Source organism: Anomaloglossus baeobatrachus, chromosome 4, assembly GCF_048569485.1.
Source record: "Anomaloglossus baeobatrachus isolate aAnoBae1 chromosome 4, aAnoBae1.hap1, whole genome shotgun sequence".
NCBI lineage: Eukaryota > Metazoa > Chordata > Amphibia > Anura > Aromobatidae > Anomaloglossus > Anomaloglossus baeobatrachus.
In genome coordinates, this window is record NC_134356.1 from 226,572,902 (window position 1) to 226,598,237 (window position 25,336).

At 45.4% G+C, this 25,336-nt stretch overlaps 1 protein-coding gene across 2 annotated transcripts in view; it reads right to left on the bottom strand.

Moving 5' to 3' along the window:
• Positions 1-25,336, bottom strand: part of NUP37 (nucleoporin 37) — an 81,952-nt gene that overhangs the window by 11,350 nt on the left and 45,266 nt on the right. For both annotated transcript variants that reach the window (XM_075344712.1, XM_075344713.1), the window contains exons 6-8: positions 12,969-13,059; positions 10,182-10,363; positions 2,627-2,677 (exon numbers count right to left, since the gene is read on the bottom strand). In XM_075344712.1, the coding sequence (XP_075200827.1) occupies positions 2,627-2,677; positions 10,182-10,363; positions 12,969-13,059 (324 nt within the window). The remainder of the gene's footprint in view (positions 1-2,626; positions 2,678-10,181; positions 10,364-12,968; positions 13,060-25,336) is intronic.

Here is a 25,336-nt window from a genome sequence, read left to right on the forward strand (position 1 = left end):
TCAGGATTGATAACAAGCTACGTTCAGCTGTGGAGTCTGAGACCAGTGGTCTAACTCATCAAGGGAAAGGATCAGAGCACTGGAATCTTGCTTAATTGAACCAGATATCGTAAGTGAAAAGAGCATCGCCTAGTCCACTTCCATGCCGTGTAGCTTGCATGTGCGATATGACCTAAAAATGAGAGAAGACACTGGTTTAAAAAGGTCAGACTCACTCTGAGGACAGTGAAGTTCACTTGCACGTCCCTACTGGAGGGAGCTCAGCCTGATAATCCGATCCCTCACGACCTTGATTCAAGGTAGTGACTGGAATTACGCACAGCAAAGAAAAGCACCCAAAGTATAATTTAATTGAACCCCTTCATGACCTCGCCACTTTCCTTATTTTTTTTTTCATTTTTCCTCCTTCCAAGAGCTATAACTTTTTATTTTTCCATCAATATAGCCATATGAGGCTTGTTTTTCACAGGATGAGTTGTACTTTTGAATGAAACCATTCATTTTAAACATCAAACCATTCATTTTAAACTGAAAAATATTGTGGTGAAATTGCAAAAAAGTGCAATTCTACAATTATTTATTTTTTTTTTTTTTTTTAACCATGCTCAATATTTGGAAAAACTGATCAGACAATATGATTTTCCACGTGAGTACGAGTACATAGATACTAAACATGTAAAGTGTGTTTTTTTTTATTTAAGTGGTTAAAAATATTGCGAAATTTGTAAATTATTTATAGCTTGTGTCACCATTTTCCGAGAAACGTAACTAAGCGTGCGAGCATACATCAAACGTAGGGAGACAATCTTTGATGTTAGAGGGGTTAAACAATGTTACAGAATAGTATAATGCATGGTACCAACCAAACTAAGGAGGGACTCCTAGAGCTGGGCCAACCCGACACGCTTTTAAATCTGACGCACAAATGGTCATGCTGCATGCAGAGGGAAAGACACCTCTTCATTCCCAGGCCGCAGGGTTGCCCGGGCCAGCAATCAGCAGAGGAGGAGGATGGTACCAGCAGAGGAATACGCTAAGGCTTAGTCCGAGGGAAACCGGACCTTGCATGAGATGCAAGCATACTAGGAAACCAAAGAAGGCTGGATAGCCGAAAGTGCACAGTTTTCTCTGGACTCTGACCTTATGAGAGACAAAGTAGGCACAGAAACTACTAAGAAAACTAAATGGTGACAAAAGTAAGGGGTAGCCGCTGGGACAGTCCAACAACAAACAGCTTACCTGGTCCAAGGATCACTAAGATCTGAAAACACTGTGTGGCCCCAACAGGATTTTGACAGGAGGTGCCAAGGCCAGCCGATGCATGGAGAAAGCCAAGGAATGATGAAAGAACCATCCTGGGTGAATACCCATGGAAAATGGTTCTACCCTTATCACAGTAAGAGGAAGAGGCAAAGCCAGCAGCGGGAAGGGCGGGGGTTGTGGCATGTGACTCAATTGCCCACTCGGATTGGTCAGAGGGAGGGCACATGTTGGTCCCACTAACTGGCCTGCAGATAGGACCAAAAATTGATCATAAAGAATAATACAGAGTATGAACAGTGCAAGGCCACGCCCAACTTTGATATCGTCAATACTGCCAGTGTTCGGAGCATACACAAGCTACATGATTAAAAAACATACACCCCAACAACACCCTTAACGGCATGAAAATGAGTCCTTCCTCACTCACTTTCCCCCCCAATCCATGACCTAGGGGCCAACAGGGAGAGGAGGGTACGGAAGGAGAGGAGAGAGAGGGCACTGATGAAAACACTGAAGTAAGCAGGGCTAAAACAAGGTGAACAGAGTACCTGCTAGGAATCAGACACTGCAAAATGAGATGCTGCCATGCCAAAAAAACAACACTGGGAAGCCAGCACAATGCAGGGCTGCAGAAAGGGACCTACTTAACTCATCCGTCTTGAAGAAGCTTGATCCTGTGGCTAGAAGTTGGGAGGTCCGGACTCCATACTCTGCTCCATGGCTAAAAGACCACCACCCTTGTACCTGATCACTGACTGTGTCAAGGTCTAGATATACAGGTGCGAGAGGATAGAGTCTAAACAATTACAACCTGTACTCTCCGCCGCTGCGTGGGTAAAACAGTACACAATTACACCCTGTTACACTCTAAGCAATCCATCTCAAAAAGAAAAAAAGAGAAATGGTTAACGCCAATCGTGGCCTCTAAAGGCCTTAGACTCAGACCTCAGCTGCCTCCAACTGTCACTACAAAAAACGGAGGAGGCCTGATGCTACCAGGCAAGGTATAGTATGCTAGGAAGGAGTCAATTTTCATTTAGGATGTAATAATAGTGTCAGCCTCCAGGTGGCAGCAGAGAATCCCATGGTTACTGTATTCCTCCAATGAAGCGACAAAGAAAATTAATTTATGTTCTATGATGCAGGCCCTAAGATCTTTAAACAGGTAGACTTTGATAAAAGAACTGTATACTTTACCAGAAGAACTCTGCACTTACTAGTTAATTACCAACAAATCTATGGACATAGAATGCAACCATGACAGACACCATTAGCAAAAAATCAAATCAAATCAGGTCATCTTCAACATTTATTGCTAGTTTCAGTTGCTTATGTATGTAGGAAAGGGGATAAGTGAACATACTTGAAGCACCGTGCTCTGTCGGCATGTACAGGCTTATTATCTTGAGGGTAGCTAAAATAAATAAAATAAATTTGTTAATACTATTTTTAATAAAATAATCACATTTATTTTAGTTCATAATGCAGCCTTACTAGAATTGATGGGGTGGCAAACTTTGAAGATTGGCTTTTTCATGTACGGTATATTACTAGAATATGCTATCACTTGCAGACTATTTTAATAGGGCTGTGAAGCGATTTCTTTAACATCAAGATGCCAGAAAACCCCTTTAATAAATAGGGTAACCTGCTGATTTTCCCTACAGCTAGCTGATTGCAGAGGATTCTGCTTCTAGAACCTTCAGCAATCAGACTGATTTCTTTGAAGACTACACAAAGACCATTGAAATAGGATAGTGTAACTACTAGGACAACTCCTTCTGATTCCACTTTTTTCTCCCAATTAGAATAAAAGACCCTGTACTCCCCTCCCATTCTGGTGCCATTCTAGCATTGTCGGTAGTCGAGGTTCGGGGCTCTCGGACATGATGTGATGTCAAGTGAGCCCTGCATCCAATCACTGCTGGCTTCTCTCTCACCATCTCAGGACCAAATGATATCATTAACAGGATGTGACGCTGCTGCTGCCACTGACTTCCTGTTGATCACTAATTTGTCCAGAAGGCATGGAGAGAGAAGTCGGCGGTGACTGGATGTGGGGCTCGCAGGACTTCACAATGTTACATGATCCCTGAACCATTATTACAGCCAGTGCTGGAACGTCGCCAAAATGGGAGGAGAGTATAGGGTCTTGTATTTTAAAAGGTGGGGGAACAAGTGGAATCAGAATGGGGTGTCCTAGTAGTGGACAACCCCTTTAAGTGAACTGGTCATCAGGACATTGCAACCCTAACTAATGGCATTTTAGTAAAAAAGAGAATTTTGTTTACTTACCGTAAATGCTTTTTCTTATAGTTCCGTCTTGGGAGACCCAGACCTTGGGTGTTTAGCTTCTGCCTCCGGAGGACACACAAAGTACTACACCTAAAAGTGTAGCTCCTCCCTCTGAGCCTATACACCCCCTGGTGAGCCAGTCACAGCCAGTTTAGTGCAAAAGCTGAAGGAGAATAGCCACCCACAAGTAGAACAGAGCAAGAGCCGGAACAACCGGAGACTCTGTCCACGACAACAGCCGGTGAAAACACGCGGAACAAGGAAATTGCCAACAGGCAACAGGGAGGGTGCTGGGTCTCCCAAGACGGAACTATAAGAAAAAGAATTTACGGTAAGTAAACAAAATTCTCTTTTTCTCCCTGGGTGGGAAATAAACAGAAAAACTAAGAAGTAGGCAGAACCTAACTTCACAAATGGGCGACAGCCGCCTGAAGGATGCGTCTGCCCAAGCTCGCATCTGCCGAAGCATGAGCATGCACTTGGTAGTGCTTCGAGAAGGTATGCAGGCTAGCCCAGGTGGCAGCCTGACAGACTTGTTGAGCCGTAGCCTGGTGCCTAAAAGCCCAAGAGGCACCGACAGCTCTGGTCGAGTGTGCTTTGATCCCCGGCGGGGGAGGCGCCTGCGTACTCTGGTAGGCGTCCGAGATGGTCGACCTAATCCAACGGGCTAAGGTCGGCTTAGAAGCAGGGAGGCCCTTGCGCCGACCTGTGGTTAGCACAAAAAGAGAGGTGCACCGCCTAAGCGCAGCGGTGCGAGACACAGATCCGGAGAGCACGCACCAGATCTAGAGTATGTAGAGCTTTTTCAAAGCGATGAACAGGGGCCGGACAGAAGGAAGGTAAGGTAATGTCCTGGTTAAGGTGGAAAGGAGAGACCACCTTAGGAAGGAAGTCCGGAGTCGGACGGAGAACCACCTTGTCTTGATGAAAGACTAAAAAAGGTGACTCCGAGGAGAGCGCAGCCAAATCAGAGACTCTCCTGAGAGAAGTTATGGCAACCAGAAAGGCCACTTTCTGTGAAAGACGGTACAAAGAAACCTCCCTAAGAGGCTCAAAGGGGGGTTTCTGCAAGACCGTGAGAACCAAGTTAAGGTCCCAGGGGTCCAAGGGCCGCCGGTAAGGCGGAATGATGTGAGACGCGCCCTGCATGAAGGTGCGGACCTGAGCCAGCCGAGCGAGACGCCGCTGGAACAGAACTGACAGAGCCGAAACTTGTCCCTTGAGAGAGAGTTGAGGGACAGTCCTAGCTGCAGACCGGACTGTTGAAAAGACAGAAGGGTCGGCAAGGAAAATGGCCAAGGAGGATGGCCGGTAGAGCGACACCAGGACAGGAAAATTTTCCAAGTCCTGTGATAGATCTTCGAGGAGGAAGACTTACGGGCCCGAGTCATAGTGGAGATGACTTCAGGGGGAATACCAGAAGCCGTCAAAATCCAGGACTCAAGAGCCACGCCGTCAATTTGAGAGCCGCAGAATTCGGGCGGAAAAACGGACCTTGTGAGAGTAGGTCTGGACGGTCCGGGAGATGCCACGGTATCTCTACGGACAGTTGGAGCAGGTCCGGATACCAAGCTCACCTGGGCCAGTCCGGTGCAATGAGGATGACTCGACGACCCTCCATTCTGATCTTGCGCAGGACTCTGGGCAAGAGAGCTAGAGGGGGAAACACGTAGGACAGACAAAACTGGGACCAGTCCTGAACCAGAGCGTCCGCGGCAAAGGCCTGAGGATCGTGGCAGCGAGCCATGTAAACAGGAACTTTGTTGTTGTGACGGGATGCCATTAGGTCCACGTCCGGAGTGCCCCATTTGCGGCAGATCGACTGAAATACTGCCAGGTGCAGGGACCACTCGCCACCGTCCACGCTTTGACGGCTGAGATAATCTGCCTCCCAGTTGTCCACGCCTGGGATGTGGACTGCGGATATGGTGGACCTGGAGTCCTCCGCCCATTGAAGAATGCGTTGTACCTCCATCATTGCCAGGCGGCTGCGTGTCCCGCCTTGATGGTTGATGTAGGCAACCGCTGTCGCGTTGTCTGACTGGACTCGAATGTGCCTGCCAGCCAGCAGGTGGTGAAATGCTAGGAGAGCTAGAAGCACGGCTCTGGTTTCCAGCACATTGATTGAAAGGGCTGACTCGGACGGAGTCCAAGTGCCCGGTGCTCTGTGGTGGAGACATACCGCTCCCCAGCCGGATAGACTGGCATCCGTGGTGAGAATCACCCAGGACGGTACCAGGAAGGAGCGCCCTTGGGACAGGGAGAGGGGCCGAAGCCAGCACTGAAGAGAGCTCTTGGTCCGTGGCGACAGAGCCACTGACTTGTGTAAGGAGGAAGGCCGCTTGTCCCAACAGCGGAGAATGTCCAGCTGCAGGGGGCGCAGATGGAACTGGGCAAAGGGAACAGCCTCCATGGACGCCACCATTTGACCCAGCACCTGCATCAGACGCCTGAGGATATAACGGCAGGGCCTCAGGAGAGAGCGCACCGCCAACCGGAGTGACAGCTGTTTGTCTAAGGGCAACTTCACAAGTGCCGGCAGAGTCTCGAACTGCATCCCTAGGTACGTGAGACTCTGGGTCGGAGTCAGAGTGGATTTGGGAAGATTGACAAGCTACCCGAATTGGGTTAGAGTGGCGAGAGTGAGCGAGACACTCCGCTGACAGTCTGCGCTGGATGGAGCCTTGACTAGAAGGTCGTCCAGGTAGGAGAGCAATGCCAACCCCTGGAGGTGCAGAACTGCAATCACTGCTGCCATGACCTTGGTGAATACCCGAGGTGCCGTGGCTAACCCGAAGGGGAGAGCCACGAATTGGAAATGATCTTCTCCTATTGCAAAGCGTAGCCAACGCTGGTGTGAAACTGCAATTGGCACATGTAGATAGGCATCTCTGATGTCAATGGACGCCAGGAAATCCCCTTGGGTCATTGAGGCAATGACTGATCGCAGAGACCCCAATGCGAAAGTGCCGCACCCGAACATGCTTGTTGAGAAGCTTGAGATCCAGGATGGGCCGTAAGGTACCGTCCTTTTTGGGAACCAGGAAGAGGTTGGAGTAAAAACCTCTGAACCGTTCTCGGGCGGGAACTGGTACAATTACTCCGTTGGCCTGCAAGGCTGCCACGGCCTGTGAGAAGGCGGCGGCCTTGGAGCAGGGGGTAGTTGAGAGAAAAATCTGTTTGGCGGGCTGGAAGAGAATTCTATCCTGTAGCCGTGAGAAATGATATCTCTCACCCACTGATCGGAGACCTGTTGAAACCAAGCGTCGCCAAAGTGGCAGAGCCTTCCACCGACTAAGTACATTGCTGGAGCGGGCAGAGAGTCACGAGGAGGCTGCCTTAGTGGCAGGACCTCCTGCGGTCTTCTGTGGATGCGCTCTTGAGCGCCAGCTGGATTTCTGGTCCTTAGCTGAGTTAGCGGACGAGGCGGAGGGCTTAGAGGACGACCAGTTGGAGGAACGAAAGGAGCGAAACCTTGACTGAATCCTACCCTGGGCAGGTTTCCTGGTCTTGGTTTGTGGCATGGAAGTACTCTTCCCGCCAGTAGCCTCTTTAATAATTTCATCCAGCTGTTCACCGAACAGCCGGGAACCAGCAAAAGGGAGCCCAGCAAGGTACTTCTTTGAAGAAGCATCTGCCTTCCACTCTCGAAGCCACAAGATCCTGCGGATAACGAGGGAATTAGCCGAAGCCACCGCAGTGCGGTGAGAAGCCTCTAGCATGGCAGACATGGCATAAGAAGAAAAAGCTGAAGCTTGAGAAGTTAAGGCAACCATCTCGGGCATAGATTCCCTGATGAGGGAATGCATCTCCTCTAGAGAAGCAGAGATGGCTTTGAGGGCCCACACTGCTGCAAAAGTTGGGGAAAACGCGGCCCCCGCCGCTTCATACACGGATTTGGCCAGAAGGTCAATCTGACGGTCAGTGGCATCCTTAAGGGAAGTGCCATCAGCCACCGACACAACGGTCCGGGCTGAGAGCCTAGACACCGGAGGGTCTACCTTTGGGGAGTGAGCCCACTCCTTGACCACCTCAGGTGGAAAGGGAAAACGGTCATCAGAACCACGCTTTGGGAAGCGTTTGTCAGGACAGGCCCTGGGTTTGGTCACAGCGGTCTGAAAACTGGAGTGGTTAAAGAACACACTCTTTACTCTCTTAGGCGAGGTAAACTGGTGCTTTTCTGCCAGAGAGGGTTGCTCCTCTGATACTGGAGGGTTGAGATCCAGTACAGAATTAATGGAAGCAATCAAGTCACTAAGTTCTGAGTCACCCTCGGAAAGATCAATGGGGCACATGGAGTTAGCCTCCGAGCCCCCTGTAAAGGCATCCTCCTCATCCTGCGAGTCCTCAACCCTTGAATCAGAGGAGCGGGATGAGGGGGGAGAGGAAACCCTGCAGCGCCTCTTAGGAGGACGGGGTCTGTGCCCTGATGATGAATCCTCTGTGAGCTCCAGTGGACGGAGGTCAGAGGTTAGGGATCCTAAAGGACCCTTAGCAAGAGCATTAGAGGCACCCTGTGAAGGGGGCTGATGCATATTCATCAAAGTCCTGGACAGAAGTCCCATGGACTCAGCAAATGACTGGGAGATAGACCTAGAGAAGGACTCTACCCAGGCCAGGGGTTCAGCCACAGGTGCAGAAGCAGCTTGAGAGACCACTGGGAGTGAGACTCCAGGCTGAGGCACCTTTAAGTTAGAGCAGACATCACAATGTGGATAGGTGCTCGGTTCAGCAGCAGGAGCTTACATGCAGCGCATGCAGTATAAAGCTTTGGAGCCTTGCTCCTCGTGTGAGACATGCTGCTGGAGTGGGGAAAACAGCTTCTACAAAGAGAATGAACCCCAGGGAGTATATTCAGAGGTCCACAACCAGAGACCGGCTGTGGCTTACCAGACCACCGGAAGCGGTGTTGTGTGCCCTCCAGATCCCGAAGCCCGGACCCCCAATGCACAGCACCTCAGCAGGGATGCAGAGTGCAGGATGTCCCAGCGCAGAGTGAACCCTGTCCAAGAAAATGGCCGCCGGAGCGAAGAGAGGGGGCGGGACGGGGGCGTTCCTGTAGGAAAGCGGGATCTGGAGGGCCATAGAGGCCTGCAGGGGAGGGGGAGTCACGCACAAGCTGTGAGGAGTGTCCCTCCCCTGTGCAGGACGGCCGCCGGGAGGAGCCGTGCCTGTCCCTCTGCATGAATGACATGCGAGGGCAAGTAACAGAAACTAGGCCTCCGGCGAAGTCGGGGCCTATATTTGAGCAGCGAGGCCGACGCGCAGGCACCATCGGCGCGGATCTCAGGCGAAAAGCCAGAGGACCCGCCGGAAATGTCAAAACAAATACAGCAAACACACTCTCCCCACACAATAAAGGATAGGGACCCCCAACATATGAACGTCTCAGGTACTTAGCTGCTGAGACACAGGGCCAGATCCCTGGGGATGAGTGCTCCGGTCCAGCAGGGTCCTCAAGGGGCTGTGGACGGAGACCGGTCTCCTGCCAGGCATGGAGACCGCGCTGGCTCCCACTTCAATCCAGAGCCCAGGAGGGATGGTGAAGGAGCACGGCATGTAAGGCTCCAGCCTTGGAAATCAACCTTACAACACCACCGACACAGTGGGGTGAGAAGGGATATGCCGGGAGTCCAGACGTGGACCCGCACTTCTTCAATCTTTTTCCAAAAAAAAATCATATGAGAATGCATGTGTGGATGTATGTCCTCCTGAACACAAAGCGATAAACTGGCTGTGACTGGCTCACCAGGGGGTGTATAGGCTCAGAGGAAGGAGCTACACTTTTAGGTGTAGTACTTTGTGTGTCCTCCGGAGGCAGAAGCTAAACACCCAAGGTCTGGGTCTCCCAAAAGAACGATAAAGAAAATCCTTTAATCTGAATTAAATTTATATCTTGCTTATAGAATTTTAGTTGGACACCGTGGAGAAATTAAGCATTGAAGTTTACTAGTGACTGCAGGAAGCAGGCGCTGCACTTCCAGCTCTCCTGCCTCTCTCTCTTTACCCTTGTGGCCTCTGATAGCAGATCATGGTTCTCTCAATGACTTGTCTCTTATCTGCCCCACATTTTGCAAAGTAACAGCTTGATAACGTCATAAGAGCCGGACTATTGATCGGTGCTTGTGCCACCCCCTCTAAGGCAATGACCTCAGGGAAATGACGGCACCTGGCTGGGTAAGCAGATAAGGGAGAGAACAGTAACCGGTCTATCAGAGAATGGAGGCAGGGAAAAAGAGGCAGGAGAGCTGCTGGAAGGGCTTTGTCCACTACCTGCACTTGCAACTAAACTTCAACGCTGGACTACTATGAATAAAAACTACATGCCAGGTATGGATTTATTAATGATTAAAGTCTCTTTACTCACATGCCATTAGTAAGGGTTGTAATGTCCTGATGGCAGGGTTGCTTTAAATGGGCGGTTATATAAAACAAGAGCAGCTCTTTTTAGCAACTTTCCACTTTGGTCTTTAGAGGTTGAGATAAAAGGATCCTGCTCTATCACGTGTATATAAGTCATACAAAGATGTATGTGTAAATGCATTGTCAAATGGTTCCGGCTTCTAAATGGAACTAAATAAAAAATAAAAACTGATGTGGGAATATTTCACATCCTCACTAACCTGGAGCGTGGCATCTCCCATATTATCCAGTCATTCGCTGCAACTGCTCCCACTCTGTATGTATTTTGTAAGCACCAGTCTGCAGACATAAGGGGCATCTGCAAGGACTCAAGTGAAAGAATGGCTTGATGTCTGCTCAAGTCATAAATCCGTATTATGCCGGTCTTCTCCGCTACCATCAACTGGAAGAAAGGAGGTAGGTTACAAGAACATAAAATACAAAAACAAAAAATGTATAGGTAAGGATAAAAAAACATTTACGATTCTTAACGGACTATGTATCTTGGCTTATTTTACACAGTAAGGGTACTTTCACACTTGCGTTTTTTTCCTTCAGTTGCAATCCGCCGTTTTGGAAAACAGCGCAATCCGTTAACGGATGTGCGCTGCTTCCCATAGACTTGTATGGACGACACATTGCGACTGATGATCCTGCGTTGCATCCGCCGGCCGACACTGCGTTGCATCCGCTGGGCGGAAAGAACGCAGCATGTAGTGTTTTTTTGCACTTCCCAGAGCGTCAAAAAAAGCAATGTGCTGGATTACGTCGGCGTCTGTCATTTTTATAAAGGAAGCCTATGGTGGCGGAATCAGTCGGAATCAGTCACTTGACGGATCTGTCTTTACACAACTGCGCATGCTCAGTTGAGTAAATTGCTGAAAAAAAAAAAAAAAACTACAACGGATTTTGTTGTTTTGCAGGATCCGTCGCATCAGTTGTGCCCCTATATGCAATGCATCTGTTACATCCATCACACAACGCATTGCGATGGATGCCGCACAACGCAAGTGTGAAACTAGCCTTAAAAAAGGTGTCTTGAGTTCAATCTTTAGGAGTGCCCTGCTCTTTGGCTTCCTGCCTCTGCAACATCAGAGCACTTAATAGGCAGGATACAGCCAGCAGCAGAGCAGCATTTGCAAGCTGTGTAACAAACAATTTGCAAGTGATCACTCCCTGCTAAGGAACTCAACCACCTGTGTAAACTTTCCAATGAGTTGCAGATTGTAGATTCAGATTTGGTGCAGGAATTTGGTGTATAAATTTCAACACCATATCTGCATTTGAAAAAATCCAGCTAACCACCACCTGACCTCACCATGCCTCAGTCTCGGACACCGGCCCTGTGCACTGTCTGATTTTGCACAAATAGCTGGATCAATTCTTCTGTTTACCATATCTGCGTTTTTTTGCCAGGATATGCAGGTCTCATTTAACTCAGTACACCTGAGGTGAGATCACAGATTTCAATGAGGTCAATTTACCTGCAGTCACAGATGGGGTATCATGGGAACCTCCAGCTGTGACCACAGAAACTGAGTGACGTCACAGCTGCGGCTCAGTCAGTCTCTGCCTAAAGCCACAGTGTGCGGTCATGTTCTGTGTTTTCGGAATAGTCATGGGACCTCGTGTGGATTATATCGAACCAGGGTATTTTGGGAATTAATACATTGGAGAAAGAGGGTTTTTTTTGTATTTTATATGAAATAAAGGATTTTTTCAGTGTTTGCGTTTTTTTCTTTTCCCTTACCGTATTAATAATGGGGGGGTCTCAGACTCCTCCCATTACTAATCTAGGGCTTCATGGCAGCTGTGAGCTGTCATTAACCCCTTATATTACCCCAATTGCCACCAAACCAGGGCAATTGGGATGAGCCGGCCAGTCCGAGCATTGCGTTATGATAGTCATCCAAGAAATACGGCCGTCTAACTGCACCCTTATAGTCTGAAAAATACGGTATATCATTATTTGATACATTTATATTAAAAGAGTAACCGCTGTTTTATTTTTTATTTCATAATTCAATAGTAGAGATGGGCGAGCACTAAAATGCTTGGGTGTTCGGTCCTCGGGTTGGGCAGGTCAGACGTTATGAAAGTGCTCAAACTTGAGCAACGAGTGTAATGGAAGTCAATGATTGGGCAGTTGATCTTTCTGACCAGATGTAGCCAGCGATAAACAGCATTTATGGAAGGAGGGAGGTTTTTTTTTTTCATTTGATGAACTACATCTGAAAACGTTGCTTTAATCCCAGTGAAACCCATTCAGGAGACTGGGGTGCCAGCTCACAGCATGCAGTGAAGCAAGACTGTGCGTTGTGGTGGTTCATGGATGAAAAATCTGAGCACTGAGATACTCGGTTGAGCTCCATGAGCATTTGAGCACCCCAATGTTCGATTGAGTAACGAGCAGTGGCGAGCATGCTTGCTCATCACTAATCAATAGTACGTGTGAAAATAAGGAACTTTGGAATATATATTTTCAGTGAAATTTCCTTTTTTTTACCTCCTGGATTGATCTTTCTCTCTCAATTCATGGATCAAATCTATTAAATCTGCATTTAGTAAAGACAGATTTTCACATTAGTGAGCACATACATTCTGCTGCAAGTTCTCCTAAAAAGTAACAGTTACAGTCCATACAACTGAAGATCAATTTTACCAATAAATTCAAAATTTTGAGAGTGAAAGATCACTCCTGGAGGAGAAAGAAGCAGATTTCTCTGATAAGATATATTACAGAGTTGCTTATTTATACATGTACTACTGCTAAGGTATTTAACATGCCTAGGAAGTTGAACCCTATTTATACTAATAATATAGCAATAGTTTGTGCCTCCACTTAGGCACAACGCTTTCTTTTAGCACTTTTCAAAAGTTAAAAGTTTTGCTTAGTACATATCCCTTAATTTTCTAAAAATGAGCTGTGTTTTATTCAGGGACTAATAGATTATCATACCAGTAAAATAGGAATTATTCATTGATGGTGACATAAGACTAATTCAAACCTTGCAAGCTTCGAGTGGATGCCAAACAACACTCATCCCAGGGGAGCGCAGCATAAACACTGCAATTTGGTTACCAGCTAAGTCCCAAATTCTATAAAAAAAGAACAAAATCAATGCATACAAAACGTAATGTATTTTATTCTTTCAAAAGGAAGATTAATCATAGAAAATAACAAATACAGAAACATTCCTTAATAAGTCTTCCCGATAGAGGGTTTTACCATGTATAAATTTCATTTTAATAAATAGTTTTTAGAATAAAAAAAAATTCACAATTGGATGTGTTCACAAAAAAAAATATAAAATAAAATAAAAAAATGTTCCTGTGCTGAGATAATCTTATACATGTGTCCCTGCAATGTACTGTGTAATGGCCATGTCTGACTGTACAGGGACATGGTCTGATCATACCACAGCTCCTGGGCAGGGAGGAACAAAAAAACAGAAGAACTGTTTACAGACAAAACAGCATGGGATCATAGCTGATTCTTTTTGTGAGGTAAAACATTTCCCTGCCTATTTTTAAGCAATGTCTTATCTCAAAGAAAGAATAATTTGCGATCCCATGCTGTCAATTCTGTATACTTTTTTTTTTCTTTTTTAACACTTCCTCCTCGCCCCAGAGGATGTAGTATGATTAGATCATGTCCCTGTATGATCAGACATGGCTATTGCACAAAAATTCAGCAATCCGGCACAGCATCTTCATAAAAAAACAAATTTTACTGATCCATTAAAATAAAATAAAACGGACAAGACGCGTTTCGAGGACACCCTTGTTTACAAATCACAGATTCTGAACAAGGGTGTCCCTGAAACGCGTCTTGTCAGTTTTATTTGATTTTAATGGATCAATAAAAAATTTTTTTTTATGAAGATGCTGTGCAGGATTCCTGAATTTTTGTGCTAACCTCTTGGCTGGAGATTTTCCATGCACCATCTAAAAGGACTTCCAAGTGCACATGGTGAGCAGGATTTAGGAGGATTCCGCTACCTGCTTATGTGTGTTAAATTATGGCTATTACACAGTATATAGCAGGAGCATATTTGTAAGATTATCTCATCACAGGATTTTTTTTTTAATCACATTCTATTGTGGAAATTATTTTTATTCCAAGATCTATTGATTAAAATTAATTTTCTTTGTGGGGAAAACCCCCTTTAACTCTGATATCATAACTAAAGCCTAATAATATATGAAGAGGTCTTTTCTAGTGTGTCATAGGAGAGCTGCTATAGGTTTGCTCCCGTTCTCAATGTGCTGTGTCTGGCTGTAGGATAACTTCCTGCAGAACCCTGCTTGCTATGTCTACAACTAGAGATAAAGTATTCAGATGAAAAATTGAAAGAACGAGGAAGTGACACTCTCTGGTATTAGAAAGATTTCTCTCAGGAACATGCAAACAAGTTTATCTCCTGTTTTATCACTTACTTTTAAATTACGTGTTCCTTTAAGCCCTTCACTCCCAAACCTGTTTCCACCTTCCTGACCAGGCCAAATTTTACAAATTCTGACCAGTGTCACTTTATAAGACAACTCAGAAATGCTTCAATATTTCCTATTGTCTCTTCAGGGAGGAAGGAGACAAACTCTAGCGCCACCTATTGGAAGTAGCAATACTAAAAGTCAAAAGTGACTCTCCAACGAGCCTTTTCATGTGACCTAGGATTTATGCCAGATCAGAAACTCAATTTGCAGACACGGTGTTTCAGGATGATTGTCCCTCGTCAGTGCAAAGTATGAGACTGATCTGGCTGAATGAGAAGCTCTACTGGGGTCTCAGGGTAAAACTATTCTCCTTAGACCGATAAGCCAATCTGGCTGTCAGTGGTAAGGAGTCTTATAGCTGCAATGCTCCTCTGGGAAATATTCAAATTGTCTTTTAAGGGAGGAAGGAGACAAACAATAGCGCCACCTATTGGACGTAGCAATCCTAAAAGTCAAAAATAATTCTCCAATGAGCCTTTTCATATGACCTAGGATTTATGTCAGATCAAAATCTCAATTTGCAGACACTGTGTTTTGGGATGATTGTCTCTCGTCAGTGCACAGTATAAGACGGATCAATGAATTTTATAATGTTGAATTGTGAACATGAAAAAACTACATTTTTAACACAAAAAAGTTGCTTTAATTTTTAATTTTCACAAAAGGTAACAAGAGAATATAAACCATATAATGTGTGTTTCAATTTCCTACTTAGAACATAGATATTCCACATTTGGTCAAAAACTAGTGTTTAGGCGCATGGCAGAGCTTGAAAGGGAAGGAGTGCTATTTTAGCTGAAATAGATTGCGGACACCATGTCCCATTTGAAGATCCCCACCATGCAAAAACAGCAGGAAACCCCCTCCCCCACACAAGTGAACCCATTCTGGAAACTACACCTCTTAGGGACTTTATCTAGGTGTGGAGTGAGTAATTTTAATTCTCAGGTGATACACAGAATTGTTTAACATTGGACTGTAAAAATAAAAAATTACCATTTTTTTCCCACTAAAATGTTGCTTTGGCCCAAACGTTTTCCATTTTCAAAAAGGGTAATAGGAGAAAACAGGCTCTACAGTTTCTTACACAATTTCTACCGAGTTTCCCGATACCCCATATGTGGTTGAAAACTACCTTTTGAGGCACAGTGTAAAGCTCAGAAGAGAAGGAGCGTCATATTGGAATGCAGATTTAGTTGCAATGGTTTATGGGTGTCATGTCACATGGGCAGAGCCCTTGCTATGCCATAAAAGCAGATTCCCCCATAAGTGATGCCATTTTACAAACTGCACCCCTCAATGAATTAATTTAAGCATGCAGTGATCATATTGATGTCGCAAGTGTCACTATTTTTGTTTTTTTACCAATTGGCGGTAAAGAAAAAATATTTTTTTTTTTCACTAAAATATTGTTTTAGCCCCAAGTTTTTCATTTTTATAAAGGCTAATAAGAAACAAATTGACCACACCGTTTTTTGTATAATTTTTTCCTGAGCATGCCAATTCCATGTCACTGGGAACAACTTTAAAAAGGTACAGTGAATATCCATCTTCCTTTTGATTACATTCTAGAGGTTTTCAATGGGGTTCAGGTCTGGAAATTGGGCTGGCCAAGACAGGGTTTTGATGTGGTGGTCCTACATCCACACATTGATTGTCCCAGCTGTGTGGCATGGTGCATTGTCCTGCTGGACAAAACAGTCCCCAGAGTTGGGAAACATTGCCTGAGCAGAAGGAAGTAACTTTTTCCAGGATGACCTTGTATGCGGCTTGATTCATACGTCCTTCGCAAAGTTTAATCTGCCCAATTCTAGCCTTGTAATAAATTGTAAATATGTAATATATATTGTATTACATATTTACAGTTTGTGTTCTAAAGTTGTATTCCAATAAATATATTTTATGTTCTATCCAAATATCTTGATTATTGTATCATAAAAATTATTAAATGTCTGATGTTCACATTGTACTACAATACATTTTTCACTTAAATATAAGCAATATACTAAAATTTTATTATTTATGTTTCTGTTGAAAACTTTTTTGCCACTTACATAGTGTATTACATTACATAGTGTTATATATACACTGTGTGTGTGTATATATATATATATATAAAAAACAATATGTAATTATGTAAGTGGCAAAAAACAGTTTTCAACAAAAACATACTAAGTAACATTTATGCAGTCTATGAATTTGTTCTAGGAAATAGAATTGCTTCCATCAGATCCTCCTTCGCAGATTACCTCAAATCTGACCTAATAATTTTAAGGCTAGAGATGAGCCTCTCTACACTAACTTGGGTTGGAGGCAAAGCTGTAACCACATGGGCAACATCTCTAACAATTTCCGGGTATAAAGGAATTGCCTCATGCACAGTCAGTTTTTCATGAATGGTTGAAATTTTCTTTTTCTTTGAGAGAAAGTGAAAAATTTTACTGAAATCTGGTCAATCTGCTGCTATAGGAGACGGAGTGAATTCTTTTTCCTTGCGGCAACGCTTTGCCTGCTCCATGTCATCCAAATACTTGTCAAAGTTAAACTCCTCATCTGATGAGGATGAAGATATGGCAGCAGTAGCACTGTCAGGCCCAAAGTCCTCTTGCGCCTGGCAGTCCTGTAGCTGCTTATCTTAACTGCTACCTCTCTCAAAGCTCCCTTTCCTTTAGTAAGCTGTTGATCATCAAGCAGTATACGATGACTTGGGGCCACATAAACAGCTGCCAGAAGAATTTTATTTTCCAATAGCTGTGTCTCTCCGTTTCATTGAAGCAGAAATGCCATCTGCAATTAAACCTCCTCTTTGGGACAGGCAAAATAGCAAGTTTTTCCACTCCCTTATGAAAATGCCAGGAGTTAAATCCTCAGCTTGTAATTTTTTAGTCATGGTAAATGGGTGATTAAGGAATTCCTTCAATTCAGCTACTTGTGTCCATTGACCTTCATTTAAGGCTACTTGAGGGTTCACCATATCTATAAGAAATGATATTAGTTCAAACAATCGCTCAGTCATTAAATAAGTGCTGCCTCACCGAGTGGCTTGATCAACAATTGCCCCTTTCCCAGCACGTCTCTTCAAGATGGAATCAATTTTAGGGGTTTGGGCGGCAATAACCAATTTCCTCACTTTTCCAATCAGATTTCCAGCATGTTCGCCCACTTTCACACATCTGGCTTTTTGCCGGTTTGGTGGATGTGGCGCACGCCAGTACAGTACGATACAGTACAGTGGCAGCACCGCAACTTCCAGGACACATAACAGCATGTGACCAGCGTTTGTCGCGCTGCCACTGTACTGTATACACTGTACTGGAGTGCGCCGCATCCGCCAAACCGGCGAAAAACCGGATGTGTGAAATCGCGGTCCCTCTTGCAGACTCTCTCTTATTGCCAGCTGCAGCGTGTGCACAACACAGCGCATGTGATGAATATGAGAGTTTTGAACCAGCTTCAACAAGATCATCTAATCATTTTGCTGTTCTTCTGTTGTAATATCTGTTTGTTCCTCAGTTACATGAACAGCACTGTGGCCTTCCATCTCACACATACTGAATCCTAAATTTTCTTCTAGATGTTGTTCATTACTCTCACTCATCAGTTTAATTGTACTTATGTTTGAAGCATTGTTCGTTACAATAGCAACCTGTTCTTTTTTGCGTTCCTAATCTTGCAGAAATTTTTCCACTAAGGCCTGGAGAAACTGGCCGGTGTGATTTACTATCTTTTACTGCCAGTGTCTTAATAATAATTTCTTTCTTGTCACAACATTAATGGCAAAATAATTCAGTGAAATGCAGCGACTCTGGGCATCCCAGCAAAGGCAATGGGTTTCAAGACATGACATTCAGACACATTGTTTTGTGCCGATCCATTTTTGTGCTCAAAAACATTCTCTCAGAGAATGAGCACGTCAGTTTGTGGTGTTTTTCTAATCTGCTTGTGCTATTGAAAGCATTATCTATGAGCTCAGAAACCTTTCAGGTGATGCTGTTTTTTGAAAAGCTGATTACTTTTGCAGCTGAAAAACGTATCCTCAAAAATCGCAGCAAAAACGCTGTGTGTGAATGTAGCCTTAGATCAGGAATAGAACAGCCATTTATAGGACATTTCATAACTTTCCCAAATTCCTATGAAAAAATATTCAGCACATTCTGCATTGCACTACTGTCCCCAATTTATTATATATTTTAGGAGTCGGAGCATTTTATACCGACTCCACAGCCCTGAGGGAGACCTATGTTTTTTTGGCTTTCCCAGCCTAAAAATTGCAGCCTGTAACCGCCCAGGATTGTCTGACCCATTACCTATATTTAAAAAAAAAAATAAAAAATAGCTGCATGCAATTCCTCTTATTTTGATACACAGCCAAGATAAGCACATGGCTGGGGGCTGCAGCCTGTGGCCGTATGCTTTATCTATGCTGGGTATGATAACATGGAGGGACCCTACGGCTTTTTTTATTTTAGTTTTGCAGCATGGTATAGACCCGCAGATCGGGTCTGTGATCGCAAGTGGTCAGATGCTGTCACACGGGCTGGGGGCGCATCTGACTACAATCAATCACAGACGCCGGTGGGTGGAGAAAGCAGTGGATATGGATGAGGCTAATGAGCGGCCATGGAAGTAGAATGAGAGTCCACAGGAGCAGTTACAGCTGTGCCAGAGACTCGATAAGTAGAGCGCGCATGCTGTAGAGTTTATTTCTCCTTTAATTGACTGAGTACATTAATACCCAAAGTACCCTAAGAACTCTAGGCCCGTCACTAGGGTACTTTTGAACCCGCAGATGTCAGTCTGCCCATCACTATTAGTAAAATCAAATCAGAAAGAGCTCAAAACGCAGGACAAACGCACAAAGAATTTACATGCTGCTTATTTTTCTGTACCCAAAACTGCAAAGAAAAAAGAAGCAATGTGTGCACAGCATTTCTGAATTCTCTTAGACTTTGTTGAGAGAAGAAAAAACATGCAGTTTTGCCAACAAACTGCACCAAAAAACGTAGCATGCGCACAGAGCGTAATTCTGCATTTTGTGGGCTGCTTGATGAAAAGGTTTTTTCCTACATTTTTTACGTATTTTTTAAATTGTGTTGACTGAACGGCTTATTTTAGATTAGGTTGTTCTGAACACGGCAATACCAAATATGTGTATTTTTTATATTTATTTAAAAACAAAAATAAAATGTATTATTTTAACTGGTCAGTGTTAGACTGATAGACAGTGCCAGGAGCATGGTCTAGCAGGCGTTCTATCAGGCCACCATAGGCAGCAATCCTGAAGGTCATCATTTGACCTCCGGTGGCCATGGCAATAATCAGGTCTACCTTATGTCAAAGGAGTTCTAATCCGATGGGAGAGGGAGCAAGTTCCTTCTCCCAGCCATCTAAATGCTGTGCTCACTATTAATCATGGCATTTAGGGGGTTAAATGGCCAGGGGCGTCACGGTCACTTTCCCTGGCTGTGACAGAGGAAGCTCAGCTATCACTTAAGCTAATGTGCCCTGCACGATCACCATGATGTACCTGTATGTCATTGGCTGGTAAGTAAAATGTTGTGCAGGGTGCGCAAAAACGGACCCCTGTGAGAGCCCCTATGAATGAACACCTAGGTTTTAACACAGGCTTTGATGCCTGAACGTTAGCCCTGGGAAGCGAATAGGGATGTGTAGGGCTGTATGATTTTTAGGGTCAGCTGTGGACTGTCCTTATTAGGGCACAAGTCTGGGTATCACAGGGGTCAGTTTTTACGCACCTCAGGGATAAAGCTCTGTACCTGGAGGTGAACAGACGCTGTGATTACCATTTAAGTGACCCTACGATATGAAACGTTTACTGATGGGGAGATTGTTTCATTTACTTTATTAATATCACCACTATGATTTATACTCATGTACTCGTATACCACCACTGTGCTACGTATGCTTGTAATGTCACTACCGTGATATTGAGGGATTAGCTACTAATCTAAAAGCTTGATATGGGTCAACGGTATAGTTGTTGTAACAGATGTATCTTTCCCTGATTAGGGGTGTATGTGCAGTTGAGTACAGCTGTGAATATGACCTAGAACGGATGTGACTGCACTTTATTAGTGTGGTGATATAAATCATGTTATATATAATATATAGGGCTCCACTACCTTGTCCTAATTCTTTGGACTAATTTGGAAATTCGGGGCCCTATTAAAGTATCATTTACTATATTCCACCTAAATGTCCATGAAGGATGGGATATGAGTGGAATACTTTATTCCATTTTTGCATCATATGCACGATTATGTGCACTTTAATAACTTAGGCACTTTGTGTGTCTGTATTTTTAGCTACAATAGCATTAAAAATCTCCTACAGTACCATGGGTTAACTTCTTGATTATGTTGTGCACCGTGGACAAAGGAACATCAAGATCTCTGGAAATGAACTTGTAACAACCTTGAGATTGTTGATATTTTATAACAATTTTGGTTCTCAAGTCCTCAGAAAGTGATCCTCTCCTCTTTCTGTTCTCCATGCTTAGTGTGGCACACACATGCAAAGATTGAGCCAACTTCTCCCCTTTTTATCTGGTTTCAAGTATGATTTTGTCATGTGCTTTCCAGATACGCACAAGCGGATTACTTTTACGCTGTCTGCTAAGTTGTTTCACTGCTTCCAGCTGTACAGGAGTTAATATTTTTTGGAGCAGTGTGCTACTCTTCTGAGAGCCAGGTTGCTGATTACTTTCCTCAGCTGGTCTCCTCCTATTTAAAGGGAACCAATCACCAGGATTTTGGTATATAACCTAAAGCCAGTGCTATACTGGCGCTATCAGGCTGATTCTATACATACCTGTAGTGGTCAGCTTGGAAGGATAGGTTTTGAAATCTAAAAAAGTAAACTTTATAAAATGAGCAGCTTTTTGAGTGACAGTTGCACTGGAGCAGATCATATATTCATAGTTATCCCCTCCCCTTGTTAGAATTAGCATAAGCATTATACAAACTATTCACTTTGTCTGTGGAAGGACCTGTGTGAGGTCATACCCATGTGATCTGGTATCCAGGTTTGGTAGCTGAGGCCTCGCCCCTTCTGGTCACATGGGTATGACCTCACACAGGTCCTTCCACAGACAAAGTGAATCATTTGTATAATACTTAAGCTAATTCAGAGGGAGGGGATAACTATGAATATATTATCTGCTCCAGTGCAACTGTCACTCAACAAGCTGCTGATTTTATAAAGGTTACTTTCTTGGATTTCAAAACCTTAACATGCGAGCTGCCCACTACAGGTATGAAAAGAATCAGCCTGATAGTACCAGTATAGCACTGGCTTTAGGTTATATACGAAAATCCTGGTGATTGGTTCCCTTTAAGGCTGGAGAGTGTAGTAAGAGACTGCTGATCGTTTCTACTTGCAGTCACGATATTCCGGTGTCCATGGTGATCCTCCATTTGTTGACCAGCGATTTGTTGTCTGCGCTGTATGATAGCTCCCTGGTGTGACTTTCCCCTTCCCCTTTGGTTTATTCCCTCTTATCTTTTCTCCGTGGTTATTTGCGGTGTGAGTGAATTTCAGTTTTACCCCTTTTTCTTGTGGGAGGGAGGTGTATTACTTTGTGTCCTACCCAGCCCTGGGTTGGGGGTGTGGGGATATCAGGTCAGGGCCAGACAGGAGACAGAGCCACTCTGAAGGCTTGAGCCGGACTACCTTCAAGTCTACCGTCGAGAAAAGGGACAGCACAGGGTCCTCACTCCTAGGGTCAGCCTAGGAGCCCCTGTACCATCCATACTCCCCGTGAGACAGGGCCACACTGGAGGCTCATCCCTGACTACCTTTAAGTCTACCGTCAAGATAAAGAACATCACAGGGTCCCCCACCTGTACCATCCATACGCCCCGGGACAAATTTTCATATTACTCACACCTGTCACTTCCCACAGGTGAGTTTGAACCAGCATCACAAGCTTGAAACAAGGTTTTACCCAAAATTTTGGAAAGGCATCAACAATTCTGTAAGGCCCATTTTTGGGGTTTTGAGTAATATGTCCAATTTATCTTTTTTTCCCACTCTGATTTTAGTGTTTCAATATATACAAAAGAAATAAACGTGTATGACAAAACGTGTAATTGCAATGATTTTCTGGGAGAAAGACTATATTACTTACCGGTAATGGGATTTTCCAGAGTCCACGACAGCACCCACGAGAGAGGGATCCGCCCCCTTCAGGACAGGAAACCTACAGATAAAAAGGGGCGGTCCCCCTCCCTCATCAGTTAGTTTCAGAGAAATGGAGAGGAACCGCCACGAATTAGTAATAAGGTAAGAAAAAGAGAACAAACAAACCCAAAGGGTGAAAAAGCAAAAGGGTAGGGGTGTAAAGGGTGCTGTCGTGGACTCTGGAAAATCCCATTACCGGTAAGTAATATAGTCTTTTCCTTTCGCCACGACAGCACCCACGAGAGATTTGGAGAGAGAACACACTTAGGGAGGGACAACCATCTGAAGGACTGATCTCCCAAAAGCAAGGTCTGAGGAGGAAGAAAGGTCCAGCCGGTAGTGTTTGTAAAAAGTAGAAGGAGAGGACCAGGTGGCAGCCTTACAAATACTGTCAATGGAGACATCCGCCATGGCAGCCCAAGAGGAAGCCATCGCCCTAGTAGAGTGAGCCTGTACAGGGGATGGAAGAGACTCATGCTTCAACTCATATGCAACAGAAATGGCATCCCGCATCCATCGGGCCAAGGACTGCTTCGTCACCTGACGACCACGTCTGGAACCCTGAAAGGCAATAAACAAAGCCCTATCCTGTCGCCAAGGGGCTGTCCGAGATATATATGCTAGAATAGTTTCCCTGACGTCTAGTGTGTGAAACCGGCATTCTTCTGGTGTGGTAGGGACAGGAAAGAAGGAAGGAAGGACGATTTCTGCACTCCGGTGGAACTGTGAAGCTACTTTAGGCAAATAAGCCGGGTCCGTTTTGAGAACAATATGATCTGGAAAAATCCTAAGGAAGGGAGGATCCACGGAAAGAGCCTGAAGATCGCTAACACGACGGGCAGAAGTGAGTGCGACTAAGAGGCAGGTTTTAAAGGACAGCAATTTGTCAGATGCCGAGGCGAGCGGTTCAAAGGGTGGACGGGTTAGGGCATCCAGAACGAGAGTGAGATCCCAGGGGGGCGGGCAGGTGAGACGGATCGGCTGACCTCGGTCACACGCCTTGATGAAACATATTACCCACCTATTACCAGCTATATTTGAATTGTAGAGGGCGCCCAGAGCAGACACATGCACTTTAAGGGTACTGACTGACAGACCCAGATCCCGCCCAGACTGGAGAAACTCCAGAATAGAGGGGATCGGGACCACAGAAGGTGAGGCATCAGGGAAGGAGGCAAGGAACCGTTTCCATACTCGACCATACTGACGGGTGGTCACCGGCTTCCTACTCTGCAGCAGGGTATCTACAAGGCGACTGGAAAACCCCCGGGAGTCTAGTAACGCCCTTTCAAATTCCATGCCGTCAAGTGGAGTCCCTTGACGCGTGGATGCAGGAAAGGACCTTGTGACAGGAGATCCGGCCGGGATGGGAGAACCCAGGGGTCAGTCACTGACATATGTCTCAGGAGGGAGAACCAGGGACGCCTGGGCCAGAAGAGAGTGATAAGGAGAATGCGAGCTTGATCTTCCCTGATCTTCCGAAGGACTGTTGGCAGAAGAATCATGGGAGGAAAGGCATAAGGAAGGCTGTGCTGCCAGGGAACCTGAAGGGCATCCAGGACTGTCGGCTGATCTGCCCTGTTCAGGGATCCAAACTGTTTCAACTGCCTGTTGTCTCTGGTAGCAAACAAGTCTATAACCGGGAGGCCGAAGTACTGCACGATTTGAGCAAAAACTTCCCGATGTAAGACCCATTCTCCCTGACAGAGAGTGTGACGGCTGAGGAAATCCGCTTTGACATTGTCCACCCCTCGGATGTGTACCGCAGAGAGGGACAATAGATGAGTCTCGGCGAGTTCCAATAGGTGAACCGCCGTGGACATGAGGGAAGACAACCTCGTCCCCCCTTGGCGGTTGATGTATGCGACTACCGTTTGATTGTCCGTACAAAGCCGTACATGGGTGCCCCTGAGGAGGTGAAGAAAGGACATCAGGGCTTGACTGACCGCCATGAGTTCTTTCCGGTTGGATGACGCAGTCGACTCTTGCATGGACCAAAGACCTTGGGTCATAGAGTCCCCCAGGTGAGCCCCCCACCCCCAGGGACTGGCGTCCGTTGTGAGGACACTGGTGGGGTGAACATGCCATTCCTTCCCCTTGGTTAAGTTCTCTTCCAGTAGCCACCAAGTCAGGGACGCACGTGCAGTGTCTGTCAAGATTAGAGGACGCTCGAGGGACCCTGGATGGGATCTCGCAGCTGCCAGAACCTCCCACTGTAGCTGCCTGGAGTGAAGTTGGGCCCACTGGACAGCGGGGATACAGGAAGTCAGGGACCCCAACAGAGACATGGCGGACCGGAGAGAGAGTGATCTGTGATTCTGTGCGCGTCGTACAATCCTCTGGATTTTGGCCACTTTGTCCGATGGGAGAAAACAACGCTGTTGACGGGAATCCAGGAGCATGCCTAGGAAAGACTGAAAAGTGGAGGGCGTGAGTCTAGATTTTTGTATATTCAAAAGCCACCCGAGACGGCCCAGAGTCGACATAGCATGATGGAGACGGAGAGAACATTGTGCCGCCGTGTTACCCACAACCAGTAGGTCATCCAGATAAGGGATTATGAAAGTCTGTTGCTCGCGAAGGTGAGCAGTGACCTCCGCCATGACCTTAGTGAAAATCCGTGGGGCGAGCGAAACGCCGAAGGGCATGGCCGTAAATTGGAAATGGTGAACAGAGC